This window comes from Lepidochelys kempii, chromosome 5 (genome assembly GCF_965140265.1).
Source record: "Lepidochelys kempii isolate rLepKem1 chromosome 5, rLepKem1.hap2, whole genome shotgun sequence".
NCBI lineage: Eukaryota > Metazoa > Chordata > Testudines > Cheloniidae > Lepidochelys > Lepidochelys kempii.
In genome coordinates this window covers 85781510-85802212 of record NC_133260.1, presented here as the reverse complement: position 1 = coordinate 85802212, position 20703 = coordinate 85781510, and the positions used below count along the sequence as shown (strand labels likewise).

The 20703-nt window shown below is 43.4% G+C and overlaps 1 protein-coding gene across 3 annotated transcripts in view; it reads left to right on the top strand.

The window, feature by feature from the left end:
- The window catches only part of SECISBP2 (SECIS binding protein 2), a 57905-nt gene that overhangs the window by 18681 nt on the left and 18521 nt on the right, over positions 1–20703 (top strand). For 2 of the 3 annotated variants that reach the window (XM_073344907.1, XM_073344906.1), the window contains exons 9-13: positions 3052–3156; positions 4656–4787; positions 6886–7018; positions 14419–14588; positions 16241–16379. In XM_073344907.1, coding sequence (XP_073201008.1) covers positions 3052–3156; positions 4656–4787; positions 6886–7018; positions 14419–14588; positions 16241–16379 — 679 coding nt within the window. The remainder of the gene's footprint in view (positions 1–3051; positions 3157–4655; positions 4788–6885; positions 7019–14418; positions 14589–16240; positions 16380–20703) is intronic. The other variant, XM_073344908.1, reaches the window with a different exon arrangement.

Below are 20703 nucleotides of genomic sequence, written 5' to 3'. Positions count from 1 at the left end.
CTTGGGATTTCTTTTTGGTAGCAAAGGAAGCAATTAAAATCTGCTTCTTATTGCTTTGCTACACTGTACAGCTAACATTGTGTCATGTGCAGAACCTTCCTTACCCATATGCAAAGTATGCAGCTGCGTAGGGTACCAGGAAATTTGGGGCTCAAAATTTCCTGGTGCCCTGGGTAGCTGCATGCTGCTCCGGCTCTTCCCCAAGCCCCCGCCCCTGCTCTGCCCCAGCCCCGCCCGCACTCCCCTGAGGACTCTAGAAGCAGTCGGGCCTGCACTCACCGGTAAGTAGAGCTACCTGGCCCCAGCCTGCTCCGCTCCCGTGGCTCCCAGCTGCACCACCGGTGAGTGCTGAGGGACGGTTCCCCCCTCCCCCCAAGGCTGGGAGCCAGGGGAGCAGAGCAGGCTGGGGTTGGGTCACTCCACTTCCTGCAGGAAGTGGCCAGCCCTGCTGCTCCCCCCTGCGGAGGCCTGGGGTTGGGGCCCCCCCGCGGAGGCCTGGGGCCCCACACAGCCCCCCCTCCCCCGTGAGGTGGCTGCATAGGGCACCAAAATAGCTAGGGACAGCCCTAGTCATGTGCTTCAGATTAAGTATTATATTGGAGTGGGGGAAGATCCAGTTGATTTGTCCAATATAATTATTCAGGAGAAAATCAGGTATTCTGCTAGGTAAAGATTACACATGTACATTTTTGTGTATTACATGTTAAAAAAAAAAAAAAACAGCCTTTTAATGGTAAGTAGTAACTCTGAACATTTTTCCCTAAGATTACGGAATTGTTCCTGTGTTTGTGCATTGGACAGCACTTTGTATGTTAATTTTTGTTTCTCTAGTAAATGAAGCAGTTTCCATTTGTTTGTGTGGCTCTTTCCTCCTACAGCAGTGGGGAGAGAGGCTTTTTCAAAAATGTGTGGTAAAACGTTGAACTGACTGGGACTTGGAGGGCAGGACATGTGTAGGACCTCAGATTACCCTATTTTTTTGACATTGTCTAGATTTTAAATTGGTTTCCCTTTTAAGATTTTCATATTAACCTTAACTCTTCCACCTTACCTACGTATAACCCAATTTGGTCTTCAGATTCATGCAACTCCTGCTGAAATTGATCAATATGAAGGCATAAGTACTCCTATCTTTATATAAATGGTATATGTTTACAACAGACCTATTTCAAAATATGTGTGTAATTTGGGCAATTTAAGGTTACTGTGAGAGTATTAATGTAAATTTGTTTTTCCTGCCTCCAGAAAAGAATAGTTCTAATCAGCATTATTTTTACTCTAAATTCCTATTGTAATTTAGCTATTGCACAAATAAAACTGAGAAGTAGTTTTCATAGATAACATTCAGTTTTACTTAGTGTGAGTTGCATTTTAAAGTACATTTTGATTGAAAACTGTTTTTTTAATATATTCAAAAATTCCATTAAGCATAGTGTTATGGTGCTAATTGGCTGAGCAAAGAAGTCTTTCACTCAGCTCAGAGATGTCAGTCTGTTCATTACAGATATTTGAACACCACATCCTGTCAGTTCCAAAACTTGATGTTCTAAGCATCAGTGGGCAAAACTCCAATTGATCTGGGTAAAAATTGAAAAAACCTGAAGGGGGAAATAGGGGATTCATGGAGCTCCTTGAATCTTGTAGCAGCTTCAGCTACCTCTGTAATGGTCTTTAGATTGAAGAACTAGTTGATGGCAGCCATTAACACTTTCCAGTGTATCTATATCACCCATCTCAGATCTGCCTGTCCTCCAAGTACAGTTTAAAATTGTTGACATCCTGAATTACTTACCTCCCAGTCAGAGAAAAAAAGAAAAGAAATGAGAATGTGGGGATAGGGAATAGGGAGGAATGAGTAGGCAGGCCATTTGTCCTGCTTTTTGAAGGTTTGTTCCTATCTGATACAAAATTAGACGTGGCTTCCAGTGGAAGTGGAGACATGCCATTCCCAGAAGTACTGAAATGTCGTATTCTGGGAATATGTGAGTGGCCTTTTTAGGAATGAGGGCACATACAGAGGGGACCGCAGGGGTGGGGTGGGTGGGGAAAGCATGGAAAATGGTATGGGAAAGGGAACATGGGGGAGAGATGCCTACCATGTGGCAGAGTGGGGAAATGAGCAGGGACAAAACTCCTGGCGTGGGAGGAGGAGGACAAATGGAACACAGAGCTCCTGGCATGTGGCAGCAGGAAATGGGGAGGGCACACAGAGCCCATGGCATGGAGAGAATGGAGGGCCATGCTATCTTTGGCCTGAGGTGGAGGGTGGGGTGGCTGCAAGGAGTCCCTGAAATTGTGGGAGATTGGAGCATGGCATACAAGGAGCTTGTGCGGAGAATGAAGGCAGTCAAGGAGCCTGTAATGTGCTTTTTTTAATGCCCTCGGCCTACAGAAGCAACAAGAGCGTGGCCTTCTAGTTCGTTTAATATTGTATACTGCATACATGCATTCTCTGTGCTGTTGTTTCGCTGTAAACATACATGGTCAGTTGTATCAAAACGTGCATATACTGATTTCTTTGAGTTCACAATTCCATAGTCCAAAACTTGTGGCACTCTATTTTGTCCCCCTTCTCTCTCACCTACGCTTTTTAAGTCAGAACTACATAACTGGAGGCTAGAGTTGGAAATGGGGGCTTTGTAGTTCAGAATGCTTGTAAATCATCTAAAGAGTGGTTCCTAAAAGGAGCCATTTTGTTACTTTTAACTGTCCATACTAGTTGGCTGCAGTACTGACTGCACTCAGAGTACAAGAAAAGATTCAAGGTCTGGCATCTGTTAATGCAAGCTTTTTTTTTTTTTAAAAAATAATCCCTTCATCTCTGAATTGTTTGCTGCCATATGCAAAATCTGTGCCTTCTGCAGCTTTTAAGCATTAAGATGTTGTTAATAGTTGAAGGAGACGCACTCAGATCTGTGAACCTCTATACACCAAAACAGATGATGTATGTTTCTTTATGTGGAAGAGAGGGAGAGAATGTATATTTGATTTGTAGCTGGGAATTTGGAGCTGATTGTCTTCTTTAAAAATGATGGCTTGTATTTTATTTAGGATGTTGAAGAGTTTCCTGACCTGGCAGCTGCCGCTGACCGAAAAAACAGGGTGGGGACTCAGAAATCATCCTATACTCCTCCTGTTAGCAGAAGGCAGCCTGAAGTAAGAAATCTTGTCAGATGACTCCCATACACTTGCTTTGTATCTCCAAAAACCGAACAGAGAAAAATGGAAACTTTAAAATGTTGAATTTCCATAGTAGTTGTGCTTCTATTTGGTGAAGAGGCTTGCTCTTAGAACGAGTAAGGGAAAATGGACACAGGTGTCTACTGCAGTGTTGTAGCCATGTTGGTCCCAGGACATTAGAGAACAAGGTGGGTGTGATAATATCTTTTATAGGACCAACTTCTGTTGGTGAGAGACAAGCTTTCGAGCTTACATATGACCTGAAAAAGAGCTCTGTGTAAACTTGGAAAATTGTCTCCAACTTCTGTTGGTGTGAGACAATTTTCCAAGTTTACACAGAGCTCTTTTTCAGGTCATATGTAAGCTCGAAAGCTTGTCTCTCACCAACAGAAGTTGGTCCTATAAAAGATATTATCACACCCACCTAGACTCTCAGATGTCTGTTGCTGAGTATCTTCAGCTTCTGGCTCTGCAGCCTGATCAGTGTTAAATCTACTCAATTATATATCTAGGGCACCTAGAACACTACATTTCAGTGCCAGTCTGCAGCAAGGGTAAGAACTGTGCAGCTTTTTGGCAAAAGTAATCTACCTGCATATGCATTCCTTTCACTATTTTCCACTTCAAAATTACTCTATAGTGAAGGAGTAAATCTAAGGCATGACCTGTACTATCAACTTATGTCAGCATAACTACATCGCTCAGGGGTGTGGAAAAGTGACATAGCTATACCAACCTAACCCCCAGTATAGACAGCACTGTGTTGATAGGAGGGCACTGTCATGTCAGCATAGGTAGTGTCTTGGCTAATTGCTACAGTAGCACTGTGAGTGGGTAGACAAGCCCTAAGCCATTTCTGTGTTGCACTAGAGTAGTGTTTATAAATCTTTGGGCTGTGATCTGCAGGGGGATAACAAAAGACAATTGGAGGGTGGGGTGTGTTCACAAAGTATTAAAAACTTTTATTCTAAAGCAAAAAATATAAAATTTCCAGAATAACTTGGAGGCAGCCCAAACCTTCAAAGTTTGTGAGATGAAGCATGGTCTCAAAACACACACACCCACCATATAGGTTTGTCATATTTTTTTTATTGTTGTAATAAATGTAGAGGGGTCGCAAAAATATTTTTCACCACCAACCAGAAAAGAATGAGACATTGCATTAGAAGAATCTAGGTACTATCATAGTAGGCAAACTAGAAATACTGAAGAAAGAGAGAGGGCTTGGATGTAGTTGACTAATCTAGCAGCCAGTAAATGCTCACTGTTTCCTCACAGTGAGAGGAAACTCATTGCTTATTATTTCAGGTCTGGGTCACAGCTCCTGTTACTATAGGTAGACTTGACTACCACATGCTCCCTTTATTCCCCTGCAGATATTCATATTGCTTACATTTTGGTGTTTTAAGTCTATATGACTGGAGTCTAAACATTTTCTGTTCCTTCTTGGCACTTTCTGTCTTTAAATTTCAAAGGTACATCTAACCAAAGAGTCCTGTGACCGCCATTATCAAAATGATATGTCGCACTTGGGAGCTGTTGTAACAGCAGGGAAAAAAACAGGGAAACAGGCTTTATCTGCTATGTTGGAAAGAAAAAAACCTCAGGTAAACCAGTTCCCATAGAAAGTAAGTGATCATAGGCTGAAAATGCAATAAGGACCAAAAGATTCAAGCTTAAATGCAGGTGTATCTTTTTTGTATCTACAGTAAGTGACCTGATTCTTTAGTTGGAAGCACTTGGCACCTTTGTAAATCAAGCCACTTTAGGTTATCAGATGTGAAGAAATTTGGCCAGTGTCTTCACTTGTTTTTGCAGTATATATGTTTTAAGTATTGGAGGTTGTCCCCTTAGCCCAGGGGTTCTCAAACTGGGGGTCGGGACCCCTTGGGGTCATGAGGTGGGGGGGTTGCAAGCTGTCAGCATCCACACCAAACCCCCCTTTGCCTCCAGCATTTAGAATGGTGTTAATATATTTAAGTGTTTTTCATTTATAAGGAGGGGGAGGGTCGCACTCAGAGGCTTGCTATGTGAAAGGGGTCACCAGTACAAAAGTTTGAGAACCACTGCCTTAGCCCATCTGACTTGATCATGACGTGCCCTATCCTAAACCAGTGTCTTAAGAATTCAGGAACAGTTTGTGCTGGAGTCTGAAGTATATTACACACCCAGAGATTATATTCTCCCTTCTACATCCAACCATAGGCTCATCATTTTTAAGCTGTGGAAGGAAAGCAACTTCTCTCTAGGGCTGCAGTGCTGCCCCAAGCTACCTTTTAAGACATAAGCTGCCTTATTCCAAAAAATTCTTGCTGGATCAAGCTTGACTTGGGTTTATTAGCATTCTACTGGGTCTATATTGTTCTCTCTAAACTTTGAGAAATGCTTTTACTGTTTTAGTGAGCTCTTCAAAATTATTTCTATCTTGATATCAAACAGGTGGTAGGGCAAGCTAGTAGTCAGCCATGCGGAGCTAGGTTGTAGCATAGCTCTGGTAATGGAAGTAAATCAGAATGCCCTAGTCTCCTGCTTCCTGGCTTGGCTTGTTATTGGGTTGGTACATTACTAAAATGATGATGGCTGGGACTATGAAGGAAGAAAGAGTTACAACAATTTAGGAAGGCAACCTTGGTTTGGGTATATTGCTTACTCTGGCATGGTTTGTGTACAGAAATCAAGAAGACCATGATCCTGCAGAGATTGTCTTGTGTCTTATTTAGGTAGCTATAAAATAACATTTTGTTAGTACTTTCTGCAACCTTAGGCCTGGCCTACACTTAAAAATTAGATTGACTTAGTCATGTTACTCAGGACTATGAAAAATTTTGCACCTGGAGTACTGTGGTAAGGTTGACCTCACCCTTGGTGTAGACACAGCTAGCTTGATAAAAAAAATTCTTCTGCTGACCTCACTACCACCTCTTGGAGTAGTGGATTAACTACATCAATGGAAAAACCATTTCTGGTGATGTAGGAAGTGTCTATGTTACAGTGGCACAGCTATAGTAAAGACATACCCTAGGTTTCATGTTTCTGCCTCTGTTAGGTTATTTATTTACAGTAATAAAAGCAAGTACATGGAGCTTCTGTAAATTTGGATCTAAAATTAATTTTGTCTCTGGACAGAAGAGGCTACTGAGAAGAATAGTGCCAGCCATGGAGGAGGCTACTTGCCCACCTTCTTGAATAGAGAGACAGGAATATAAGGCTATTTGTCAGATGACTGCACATAAAGTGGGAATCACTAGAGAATTCTTTTCAAAGAAAGGCCTGGGGAAGGGTGAAGTGTCTGCACCAGGCCCAGGTGTTGAAAAACAGCTGCCTAAAACAAAAATGCATCAACTATTTATCCTATATATTTCTGAAGTAAAATTAGTAACTCCAGTAAGCCTTTTTAGTAAAAGGTACCCTACATACTTCCCAAAGCAGAAGCCTGTTCAGTCGTGAAATGTCTGCTGAAGCTAGTGTAAAGAGGTCTTTGATGCTCCATTACAGTAGGTGTCAAAAAACATACATCATTAATCCAAAACAATCACTGTTCCAAAACATTAAGATTTGATGTGTTTTTTCCACTTTAACTTGTTTTAATCTTTGAACACAAATATTCCTGAATGAATGTGTCCATAGTATATTGTACGTCACAAGAAATGCAGCCTCTTAAGATCTGAAATGGGACAACCCCTGTTTTGTTCCTGTCTTTCTTAGGAAGCTTCTAAGAGCAGTGGAAAGAAGAGTCAGATTCCAGTGAAGTTGGATTTGGGAGGCATGCTGGCTGTATTGGAGCAGAAGCAACATGCAGAGAAATCGAAACAGTCCTCAAAACCTGTGGTGCTTTCAGGTATAAGCTATGATTAATTTCCTTTTTTCATGTCAACTGTGTTGATTTCAAATATGGGAAATTTAAAAATAGCCTCACTTTTAATATGTGGTAATTGGAGGAATATACTTCACATTTGTGATGGACAAGAAAATCAAAGTGAAGCAAAGTTCTATATGAAAAGTTAAGATAGATAACATGGGGTGGAGGTATGGAAGAACTACAATTTAGCTGGATAATATCTATTCAGATGGGTTGGAAAGATGACTGAAAATTAACCTGAAGAGTTGGCAAGAGGGGGACATATTTGGTCTCTCTTCTGCTTTATGATGTATGGGGATGGCTGAAGTCTGTTTTAGCTTTTGTTTTTAAAATTAAAACTGTCGGGTCTTGTTTGCTCTTCCTTTGCTTGAGGTCTTCCTTATTGACAATTGGGGAACTGATAAGATTATGACATTGCAAGTGGCAAGACTGGAACCTGAGCAAATGAAAGTGAACAGAATTTCAGTCAGTTTCATTTTTTTTTAACACTGATTTAACTGAAACTCCTGACTAACACTTGGGAGAAAAGCTCTCTGGTAAAGATTCAAACCTTTCCATCTCAGCCCTTTCAGCTGAGGGCTGAGAACTCCCACAGCAATTCCCTGGTTCATGGAAGAGTTATCTAGGCAAAAACAAAAGACAAGACTAGTTAGTTGTAAGGTAAAAAATGAGCAAAAACCTGGCTATGGTGAGGGAAAGAAATGCTTTCAAGCTTTATTTGTATATCCTAAAGAAACAAAAATGGCACAACACATTGCATTGTAGATCACCTGTAAGGAAAACTTACATTTAACTACATTAGTTCAAGTAGAAAGGAAAAACTTAGTAATCCATATCACTCGGCAATGATTAAGAATTTCTCTCCTTATTTTGGTACTGTGGAAACAATATACTGACAATATACAAATATTACCGAGCCCTTGTAACTCAGGGCTCAGTAACATTTGTACATTGTTACAAATAATTTAGTAACAATAAATTATTATATGGTAAAATTAATTTTACGGTAAAATTAATTTCATAACTTTTTTTTAATGCCATGCCATTCTTGAGATTTCAAAGGAATAACTGGATATCAATTATCGGTGTTTTTTGTCTTTGTTCACTGTGAGAACTTGGAATACTTTGCGTATAATCTCTCTTCTAGCATTAAAGGCAGCCAAAATATAATATTGGAGAGATTCTAGCAACTACAATTGTTAATCCTAAATCACAGAGTAGTTTTTAAAAGTACTTACATGAGGATAATTTTAGGTGGGGACAGGGCGAGTGGTGTAGCAGGAAGTAAAGCATCATGAATCATAGCGTCTGCCCCTGTAGTAGTAATTACATTAGATTACTTGTGTCTGGCATTGTCTCGTAAGAGGGATGAGAATGTCTTGGTTGTACCGAGGAGGGATAAGACAGCTATTGCATTATTAAGAACTTTTTGAGACTCAAGTGTTCACAATAAATCACTTGAGACTGAGCCAAAATTTTGAGTCTGGCTTATAGGTTGTGAAATACCTTTATGCTAACAGCTGATATAGCTGCAAAAAAGTAAAGAGAATAGGAAAAGCCACAGCAATCTAATAGTGTGACAAAGATAGCATTTATTCACATTATTGCCTTTCTACCTTTGTGCTTCATTTTCAGAGTATGGTGAAAGTGAGAGAGTGGCTCAGTCATAGTAATTTAAACAACTTTAAATTTTATAAAGGATGTATATATATATATATATATATATAGACATCTGTCATTTTAAAGAACTGGAAGGAAATCACATCTTAACTATGTTAAATTACTGACTTGTTTGACAGCTTCAGAGATTATTAAATGTCTGTTAATTGGTCCTAGAAACAACAAATAGTAATCTCTTAGGATCTGCCTTACATCATAGTTTAAATTCTAAATCATCAGCTGATTGGTTCTTGAGTACTTAAATTGAGCAATATCCTTATTTTGTTTTATTATAACTGTTAGAGGGCAAGACAAACACACTTGGATTTATTAATGTCTGAAGGTAAAGTGTTTGACTCTAAGGGCTAATTTTCGAAATGCTATAACCATATACAAACGACTACAGTATTTATATTTTTTGCCTTCAGGAATGCTAGCAAGGGCTCAGTAAATGTACAACACTGAGTAATTTCTTAGGGCATGGCTACACTTGCAGATGTAGAGCGCTGTGAGTTAAACCCGCCTCCTTAGAGCGCAGTAGGGAAAGCGCTGCAGTCTATCCACACTGATAGCTGCAAGCGCACTGGCATGGCCCCATTTGCAGCACTTGCAGTGGCATTGGGAGCGCTGCATTATGGGCAGCTATCCCACAGAGCACCTCTTCCCATTCTGGCACTGTGGCTTGTGGGAAGGGGGCGGGGAGTGTGGGGCATTCTGGGTCCTGTCCCAAAGACCCGTGATGCATTGTTTCGCATCCCAGCATTCCCTTTGCTTCCGTCCACATTTGGTGCCATCTTTCAGCGTTTTTTGTACTGCGTGCTTTGTCTTCCCTTTCAGTCTGCGGGAATGGAGCCCGAACTGCTGAGGAGTATGCTGACGAGTCTCGCCAGCGTGTCCTGTTTAGCAGTCGAGTTATTCCTTGTGATCTAAAGTGACAGTGAGGGCTCCGACGATGCTATTGACTCAAGTAACGCATATGACACGAGTTTGCTTGTGGCATTCACGGACATACCACCATGGAACGCTGCTTTTGGGCTCGGGAAACAAGCATTGAGTGGTGGGATCACATTGTCATGCAAGTCTGGGATGATGAGCAGTGGCTGCAGAACTTTCAGAAGAGAAAACCCACTTTCATAGGGCTCTGTGAGGAGCTCGCCCCCACCCTGCGGTGCAAAGACATGAGATTGAGAGCTGCCCTGATGGTGGAGAAGCAGGTGGCTATTGCAATCTGGAAGCTGGCAACTCCAGACAGCAACCGATCAGTTGCTAACCAGTTTGGAGTGGGGAAGTCGACCGTTGGAATCGTGTTGATACAAGTTTGCAGGGCCATTAATTGCATCCTGCTCAGAAGAACTGTGTCTCTGGGTAATGTGCATGACATTTTGGCTGGCTTTGCACAAATGGGTTTCCCTAACTGCAGAGGGGCGATAGATGGCACGCATATTCCAATTCTGGCACCAGCCCATCTAGCCTCCGAGTACATTAATCGGAAGAGGTATTTTCTCAATGGTTCTCCAGGCGCTTGTGGATCACTGTGGGCGTTTCATTGACATTAACGCAGGCTTGCCCGGAAAGGTGCATGAAGCACGCATCTTTCGGAACACTGGCCTGTTCAGGAAGCTGCAAGCTGGGACTTCTTTCCCAGACCAGAAGATCACCGTAGGGGAAGTCGAAATGCTCATTGTGATCCTTGGAGACCCCACTTACCCTTTAATGCCGTGGCTCATGAAACCCTACACAGGGAGCCTTGACAGCAGCAAGGAGCGGTTCAACAACAGGCTGACCCAGTGCAGAATGACTGTGGAGTGTGCCTTTGGCCATTGCAAGGGCCGCTGGTGCTCTCTGGGAAGCTGGACCTGGCCGATGACCGCATCCCCACGGTTATAGCCGCGTGCTGTACCCTCCATAACATTTGTGAAGAGAAGGGTGGAAGATTCACTCAGGCATGGAACATGGAGGTTCAACACCTGGAGGCTAAATTTGAACAGCCAGAGAACAGGGCTATTTGAGGGACCCAGCACGCGGCTGCAAGGATTTGGGATGCCTTGAGGGAGCAATTTGAGGCTGAAAGCCACCAGTAATGTCTGGTGCCCTGCACGGGAGTGAATTGCAGTGGTTCCAGTGTTAGGAATCTGTGCTACGCTGACTTGCAGTTCCTGTTTCTTTCCTGGGCTAAGGTATCTTTTACTTTATGCAATAATAAAGAATGTTTTCAAAGCCAAAAAATCCATTTATTGAAAAGAAACATAACTGCTTGGGAAACAGAAAGGGCAAGGGGGTGGGGTGGGGAACAGGACAATCACAGATTTGTGTATGTCTTGTTATCATGCTCGACCTTCTTGTCTGGAGTGCTGTGCAACGCGTGCTGCATTTCAGGATGGCTATACTGCATGGTGATGGGGGTTGAGTGCAGCGGGTAAGGGTCGTAGTTTTCAGGGCTGGGTGGTGAAGCTACAGGTGTTGGAGGCAGCTGGTGGCGGTAAGAACCCAGATGTTGGGGAAAGTGGGTTGGGGGTGACATGGGGGCACAAGGGAAACAGTTTTGGGGCAAGGGCTGCAGGGGCGGGTGGGCCGCGGTAGTGCTCCGCCTGCATGGCTGCAAGCACCTGGATAGAGTCCACTTGGCGCTCCATTATGCTTATCAGCTGATCTGTGCTTTGCTGCCAGAGCACCACGCTTTTGTGCCGGCTTTCCTCATTCTGCTGGCGGATCCTCCTTTCACTCTCCCGCCACTCCTACACTTTTTGATTTTCATTACTTGAATGCTGCATTACTTCATGCAACATGTCTTCCTTGCTTATACATGGCCTCTTTCTGATTCTTTGGAGTCTTTCGGCCGGTGATAACACGGATGGCTGAGATCTCAGTGTTGCATCTGTAAAGGCAAAATGCAACACTTAACAGAGGCAGCATTGTTTACACCAGACAGAGCAATGATTTCCCCTGTATTTAAGGGCAAGCACAATCTACACAATAGCATAATTTGCCTGTCCCAAAGCGAGCGCACATAACCCACAGGAGCCCCAAAATGCTGAGTAAGTACAGGGTCAAGCGTGACTGATTGTTTCACGACTGTACTATCCTCTGGATTTCTGTGCCTTGGGGAGAGCCAACAGCGGCAGGGGGTCCCTATACTGTACACTGTCCCCACATTTTCCACAGGAGTTCATCCTGGAAGATATCTCGCTGCTGAGGGTGACCTGGGAAGCAAGGGAGGGTCTTCTGCTGCAATGTGGATTCCATCCTGACCCATATGCAGCTTGCCTGTGTGCAGCAATGGTCCTCCCGCCTCTCACGGCACAGTGGCGTGGACAAGTTAGCCTGACTGGGACAAGGAACACAGTGGCTCTCCCAAGAAACCTGCGTAAGCACATTGCCCAAGTTCTGGATGAGACTTTTGAAGAGATCACTGAGGCCGATTACCATGATGTGAGAGAGCCCATCAACACCCTATTCCGCATCTAGGCATGCGTGCAGCCCTAACCCTCCTCACCTCAGGAGCCTGCATCAAATAACTTCCTTCCCAAAATAAAAGCCGCTTACCGGGAACCTCCTCTGGTGTTTGGCCTTCCCCAAGCACCAGCTGCCACGACTGGCTACCTTCCTCCTGGCTTGAGAACAGCTCCTGGCTGCATGCATCTAGGGATTCCAGGGTATCTTCCTCCGCCTGAGCACCCTCGCTCCCGCTTTGCTGCTCCTCCTTCTCCTCCCGCCTTGTTGAACTGGGCTCTGAAGTGTCCATGGTGGTCCTCAGAATGGAGGTGAGGTCGCCCCCAACTATCGCGTCCAGCTCTTCATAGAAACGGCAGGTTGCGGGGGCACCACTGGAATAGTTGTTTGCCTCATGGGCTTTGCGGTAAGTATTCCGCAGCTCCTTCACTTTAATCCTGCACTGCAGTGCGTCCCAGTCATGGCCCCTTTCCATCATGTCCCTTGATATCTGCCCGAAGGTATTGTAATTCCTACAGCTGGAGCGTAGCTGGAACTGGACAGCTTCTTCCCACCAAACACTGAGGTGCAGCACCTCGCCATTGTTCCATACTGGGGCTCGCCTGGCACATGGAGGCATGGTCACCTGGAAAGATTCACTGAGAGCACTCCACACCTGGCTGAGCAAACAGGAAGGGGATTTTCAGAATTCCCAGAGAATTTAAAGGGCAGGTCTGACGGTTGGTCACCTGAGGGCAGGGCAGTAGAGTTCAAAAGTGATGACCGGAGTGGCTAGAACAGGTATTATGGGACACTTCTGGAGACAGATCAGATCTCACTATAGGACCAGGGCATCCATACAAACGTTATTCCACTCACCGAGGTGGAGTACCAGCAGCGCTGTAGCCGTGGAGTCAGAGCGCTCTCCGTGCCTTGCCATTGTGGATGGGTCGTGAGTTAGGGCACCTGGGGTTCCTTTATTGCGCTGTAACTCACAAGTATAGCCTAGCCCTTAATTATTTTTCTCCAGGCTGTGAATACGCAGGTATATGCATAGTTTGACAGATGTATTGGAGCCTCAGGATTTTATGCATATTACTGGACATGAAGCAGCACGTAACCTTTAGCTCTACCTACACACACCTTTCTATTGCAGAACTTCCTTGGCTGTGTTCTCAACTCAGTTCTCGTTTACTAAGTCTAGCCTGAAAAGAGAAGCTGTCTTGTATCAGCTTTAAGTAATCTGAGTGCACAGTAGCTAATCAGCTCTGAGTAACTTGCTTGATATTAGAAAGATACTATGCAAATTCCCTTGAAAGCTCTAAGTAGAGGTGGCTGGGAGATACAAAAAGTGACTTGCAATATTTTCAGGAACAAGTGTGGCAATTTCACTCTGCTGTTACTTCTGATGTCTTATTCATTGAAGTACTAAGGTAAAATGATTTCTGTGCAGATCCTGAAAGTTTCATAGACTTAATGCATCTACAAATCCTTATTGGAAGCATGTTAGAGGAAAGATGGTCTAATGGTTAGTGTGCTAGCTTGGGACTTGGGAGATCCAGGTGCAGTCTGTGCTGTATCACAGACTTCCTGTGTGACCTTGGGCAAATCACTTACTGTCTCTGTGCCTCAGTTCTCCATCTGTAATGGGGATAATACTTCCCTACCTCATGGGAGCATTGTGAGGATAAATACATTAAGGATTGAAGTGCTGAGATGATGATGGGAGCCATATAAGTACCTTAGATATCTCGTTGTTCATTTGTTACACTCCAGTAGAAATAGTGTGGTGCTGGCTTGCAAGCAGTTCACAAATAAGAGGGGTGCAGGAGGTTAGACACATTTAACTTATTCACAACAAATAATTCTAGAAGCTCTAGCATATCCTTGAAGCTACCATAGAATCTGTTTGTGGAGGGGACGAAATCCCAAATGGCAAGTCTAGTAGAACTTTAGGTTTCCTAAAATATCCCAAATTAGATTGGTATTAAATTGAATATAGCCTGCATTGCAATATTTAGCTTAATTTCTTCTCCATGTTTTTGAGATTGAGAGATCAGAGCTAATTAATAGAGATGGGTGGGGTAATATTTTTTTGGGAAGGAGCCGAGATAAACTGAGGCTCTTCTTCCGCCCGCCCCCTCCCCCCCAGCTCAATATTGCTTAAAAAATGCCTCTTTATATGGTAGGGGACCTGTTGCATATGACAACCAAACACTAAATTTGCCTTAGATTTTGTTCAGATGTTAACATTGAGTTACAGCTGTCTGATTAAAACTCTCTTATCTCAGTTGGCGGTGCCATACCATTGCTTTCAAAGGAAACTACAACAGTAACAAAAAATCAACAATTAAATCAAGGGAAGACACCACATAATCCATTGGACTCCAGCGCTCCTTTGGTAAAGAAAGGAAAGCAGAGAGAAGTCCCCAAAGCAAAGAAACCAACATCTCTTAAAAAGGTGCTCCAATTTATTACCTTTTATTAAATAGCTCTATTATCTTTTTAAGCAATCACCATCATCTGTTAAATGTATTAATCTGGATTTTAGCCTTCCTACAAATTCAGTTTTAGATATCTTTGATTTTTTAAAAAAAAAAAATCTTTGTATATGATGAAGCTAAATATATTATTCAGTGTTCCAAATCAGCATTTTCTAGTCCTAACTCAAGCCACTTTATAGCACAAGGACTGTCTATATGAAAAAGTGCTCAACTCTTTGGGATGGGGAAACGTATTAAGTACCAAGTTTTTTAGTTTAGCCAGACTGTGCTCAGTGCAGGTTTGGGCAGGATGGTCTGATCCCTAGTATAAATTAGAGCAGCCCGAAAGCTTCTCTAATTTCTGCCTGGTTGCCCATGGAGCTTTTATGGAAACTGAAAATATAAGGACATCCAGGCCCCTTCGCATACCTCTTTGGCATCCCTTTTATGGTGTGGGCAGTGGCGTAGCATTAGTTCAGTTTCACCTGGGATTCCTTAGTACAAGGAGATCCTCATGGAGCCAGTTAGGATGGCTTAATAACTACTCTGTACTGCTGAAGTGCACCTGAAAATTGTACAATATAAAAACTATAGCTAACAAGCAGCAACAACGACATCACCCTTTGTTTATCAGTTTTCAGACTGTAAACTTAAGGGATGTGGACCATGTTTTGTGGGCTTTCTGGGGGGTTGGGGTCTGTACAGTGTTTAGTACATTTAGTAGCCATTGTAATAGGAGTATCTGATTTTGCTTTTTCTTGTTTTTCCCCTCTTAAACTGGGCCCTGTGGTGTGAGTGGTCACAAAGCTTGGACCAGTCAACTGAGCCAGTAGCCCCATACATGTTACCTGCTGCAATAGCAAGCTACGCTGGGGGCTGTTGCAAATGCAGGGAAGGATGACTGATTTCAAGAAGCGGTCCACTGCTCTAGCTATAGCAGTACACTTGGAATGAGTCATCAGACTGGATCCAGTGTTACACAGCTTTCCTCATCCCCAATACTCCCCTTTATCACCCTGTACCACCACTCTCCTTTCCTTTTTGTCGTCTCTGTACCCCTCAGATTTGTCTCTTTTCCCTCCCTCCCCCATGCCTCGCCCCCACAGTTGAGGAACACTGATGTACTACAAACTGACTGGATTTTACATAGTAGGATGGGAGGGAATAAAGCGTCAATCCAGCAAACTACCTTAAATGTGTATGCAATTGGACTACTCCCATATTTTACGTTCATACTTAAGTGCTTTTATCTGCCCCTTTGTTTTGGGCCAACTTTTTGCTCTGACTCATCCCTAATCTTCAGCTTTTCTCTGAGTCCTTGTAGTTGGCCACTAAAAGTCTCTCTTCCAGTTATGACGGTATCCATTAGAAAGCATCAATGTTAATGTAGGTGCAGAAAATTCATCTTTTCCCCTTTGATACAGAGGCAGGCTAGGGCATATGTGGCTTTTGGCTTGAGTCTTTACACTTACTCTGACATCAGGCTGCTTAAGCCTGGTGTGAGGGGATACACCCACAATGAAGCTCAAATGTTAGTGACATGGAGGAGTTGGTGTTTGTGTATTTGGTCTTGGTGTTAAAACTTGATTGTATTGGTGCCTGCCTGACACTGAACTGTTTAATGTTTAAGATTATTTTGAAAGAGAGAGAACAGCGAAAACAGCACCTTTTAGAACAGACAACAATTCCAAAAGATGATGGAGATACTGTTCATCAGTGTGAAGAACCCAAAACTGAAGATCAGACACTTACTCAGGATACCAAAACAGGTATTTCCTGATGCTGAATGTCTTATTTTTTTATTGGTATGGGGGAGGCTCTTTAATTTTTTTAAAGAGCTAACTAACTGGATACCACACCAGCAGTGTCACATTGCTGAGTAGACAATACAATGCGTAGGTGGCTGTGTGGGTGTAATTGCACTTGCTGCTTTAAAAAACTTTTACACAAGACTTGTGAAATGAAGATTAGTATAGAGCTCAGGCCTCCACTAGGGGTTTTCTAAAAGTTTTTTTTTGCAGAGAACAATTCCAGCCCAGCTAGAAGAGCATGTCCGAACTGATGTCTGTGCTGCTGGATAATTGCAAGTCTAGTTGTTGTTGCCTCCTTTCTAGGCACATTGGATTTACTGTATTTGTAATGGTGTCACAGCCCTGGTAAAGCTCCTCCTGCTGAAAGAAAAGGAGTACTTGTGGCACCTTAGAGACTAACCAATTTATTTGAGCATGAGCTTTCGTGAGCTACAGCTCACTTCATCAGATGTTTACCGTGGAAACTGCAGCAGACTTTATATACACACAGAAATCATGAAACAATACCTCCTCCCACCCCACTGTCCTGCTGGTAATAGCTTATCTAAAGTGATCAACAGGTCCCACCTGTTGATCACTTTAGATAAGCTATTACCAGCAGGACAGTGGGGTGGGAGGAGGTATTGTTTCATGATTTCTGTGTGTATATAAAGTCTGCTGCAGTTTCCACGGTAAACATCTGATGAAGTGAGCTGTAGCTCACGAAAGCTCATGCTCAAATAAATTGGTTAGTCTCTAAGGTGCCACAAGTACTCCTTTTCTTTTTGCGAATACAGACTAACACGGCTGTTCCTCTGAAACTCCTCCTGCTGGACGCTCACCATGCTCTGTGATTGGGTCCTACCACACTTGGCTTGTGTACTCTTAAGCTTCCCATTGTGTCTTTTCTTGACCCCTCTGGCACACTTATGGGCACTGGCTCTGTCACCACTTCATTGAAATGGGGTCCTGCCTTCCCGGGGGCCTAAGCCCAATAGCATTGACACTCCCACCCAGACTCCCTAGAAGCTTAAACATACCCTTTCCCAGAGCTCCAACCTTGTGGGCACTCTGGATTTATACTTCACTTCTTCAGGGATTATAGACTTTGTATGGGTTCCAGTCATTTTACTTTAGCTAGCACAAGAAACATGCAGATGTACAAAAACCAATAAAATATCTATACACACTTCCCTGCTCAGTTTCCGCGCCACTCTGGCATAAGCGCAGAAAATGCTTCAGAGGCCTCTACGGTGTCAAGGATCCACTTCCTGCAGCCCATGACTTCTCTGAATCATGGAGTCTGTTTTGCTCCTGCAGCCAGCTTTCTGCTCCTGGTCTCTTCTCCCCCTTACTCTAAGCCCTGCATACAGTGCTCTTCTGCTGTCTTGCACAAGCTTACTCTAAAATGGCTGGTGAGTGACCCTTTTTCATAAACTTCAGTCCCTTGTGTCAAGTAACCCCACTCTGCCCTTCCCTCCTCTCCCCATCCCCCCATCCCTCATCTGCCTTGTCAAGTAAAGAAAGTCCCCAGGAAGTCCACGTACCACCACCCCTGGAATTCAGACTTGAAAAACAGGTTTGCCATGGGTGGTAGCTGTTTGTCCAGGGACGCTCCATATGAATGGATGATCAGCAAAGTTTAACAACCCTCCATTATTATCCTTGTGTCAGGTGCAAGAATTTCTTTTGTCAGTTCCTGTGGGTTTTAGCTCAATATGGAGGCAAACAAGCCCCATGTTGAAAATGAAGTTGGAAGTTTGATATAGGCATGCAGAGTCTCCAATATCAAACAGAATTTGTAAATTGTACAAAGATTGCCCAAATTGTCAAACCGTAGTAGCCTCCCAGGGAAGTGTTACCTAGTGTGCATCTATGTCTTTAGAGAATCTCTGTCTCTTAGGTCATCTGATCTGTTGTTATACCAATAACATAAAAACCAGCAGGATCTTATAAAGGGGATAAGGCAAAATGCCATGTTTATTGTGAATACAGAAAGAATCAGAGTAAGAAATCAGTTATAGCTGTAACATCTCATTCACTCTCATACACATACACACACAAGTTCTGCAAAGTTGTTATAGTTACCAGCCTAGGAGTTGTTCGTGCCAAGTCACTGGCCTGGTGGCCTGGACACGAGGACGGAGCAGGGCCGTGTCAGATGCTCCTGGAGGTTGGTTTGCAGAATCAGACCCAAAGTCAAGGAGTACTTGTGGCACCTTGGAGACTAACCAATTTATTTGAGCATAAGCTTTCGTGAGCTACAGCTCACTTCATCAGATGCATACTGTGGAAAATACAGAAGATGTTTGTTTTTATACACACAAATCATGAAAAAATAGGTGTTTATCACTACAAAAGGTTTTCTCTCCCCCCACCCCACTCTCCTGCTGGTAATAGCTTATGTAAAGTGATCACTCTCCTTACAATGTGTATGATAATCAAGATGGGTCATTTCCAGCACAAATCCAGGTTTTCTCCCCCCCGCCCCCCCCAAATCAGCGGCACTGCTATGGGTACCCGCATGGCCCCACAGTATGCCAACATTTTTATGGCTGACTTAGAACAACGCTTCCTCAGCTCTTGTCCCCTAACACCCCTGTTCTACTTGCGCTATATTGATGACATCTTCATCATCTGGACCCATGGAAAAGAAGCCCTTGAGGAATTCCACCATGATTTCAACAATTTCCATCCCATCATCAACCTCAGCCTGGTCCAGTCCACACAAGAGATCCACTTCCTGGACACTACAGTGCTAATAAACGATGGTCACATAAACACCACCCTATACCAGAAACCTACTGACCGCTATTCCTACCTACATGCCTCCAGCTTTCACCCTGACCACACCACACAATCCATTGTCTATAGCCAAGCTCTGCAATACAACCTCATTTTCTCCCTCAGACAGAGACAAACACCTACAAGAGCTCTATCAAGCATTCTTACAACTACAATACCCACCCGCGGAAGTGAAGAAGCAGATTGATAGAGCCAGAAGAGTTCCCAGAAGTCACCTACTACAGGACAGGCCTAACAAAGAAAATAACAGAATGCCACTAGCTGTCACCTTCAGCCCCCAACTAAAACCCCTCCAACGCATTATCAAGGATCTACAACCTATCCTGAAGGATGACCCAATGCTTTCACAAATCTTGGGAGATAAGCCAGTCCTTGCCAACAGACAGCCCCCCAACCTGAAGTGAATACTCACCAGCAACCACATACCACACAACAGAACCACTAACCCAGGAACCTATCCTTGCAACAAAGCCCGTTGCCAACTGTGTCCACATATCTATTCAGGAGACACCATCATAGGGCCTCATCACATCAGCCACACTATCAGAGGCTCGTTCACCTGCACATCTACCAATGTGATATCCATCATGTGCCAGCAATGCCCCTCTGCCATGTACAATGGTCAAACTGGACAGTCTTTACGTAAAAGAATAAATGGACACAACAGATGTCAAGAATTCTAACATTCATAAACCAGTCGGAGAACACTTCAATCTCTCTGGTCACGCGATTACAGACATGAAAGTTGCGATATTACAACAGAAAAACTTCAAATCCAGACTCCATCGAGAGACTGCTGAATTGGAATTCATTTGCAAATTGGATACAATTAACTTAAGCTTGAATAGACACTGGGAGTGGCTAAGTCATTATGCAAGGTAACCTATTTCCCCTTGTTTTCCTACCCCATTCCCCTCCCCCTGCTCCTCAGAGGTTCTTGTTAAACCCTGGATTTGTGCTGGAAATGGCCCACCTTGATTATCATACACATTGTAAGGAGAGTGATCACTTTACATAAGCTATTACTAGCAGGAGAGTGGGGTGGGGGGAGAGAAAACCTTTTGTAGTGATAAACACCCATTTTTTCATGATTTGTGTGTATAAAAACAAACATCTTCTGTATTTTCCACAGCATGCATCCGATGAAGTGAGCTCTAGCTCACGTAAGCTTATGCTCAAATAAATTGGTTAGTCTCTAAGGTGCCATAAGTACTCCTTTTCCTTTTGCGAATACAGACTAACACAGCTGCTACTCTAAGACCCAAAGTCCTCAGTCTTCAGGGTCTGTTTTTATAGGGATTTATCCTCATACAAATTTATAGGGTTTGCTTCATCATGCTGTTCTCATGTTCGAGGTGATAGTCAATCATGCTGATGGCACAGCAATGACTAAATGATGTTATCTTGTTCTTCAGTTCTTCGGCCCTCCTGTCCTTGGGGCACAGGGTTATCGGGCTATCTCATCCACTGCTTTCTTCAGCCAAATGATCTAATTTTA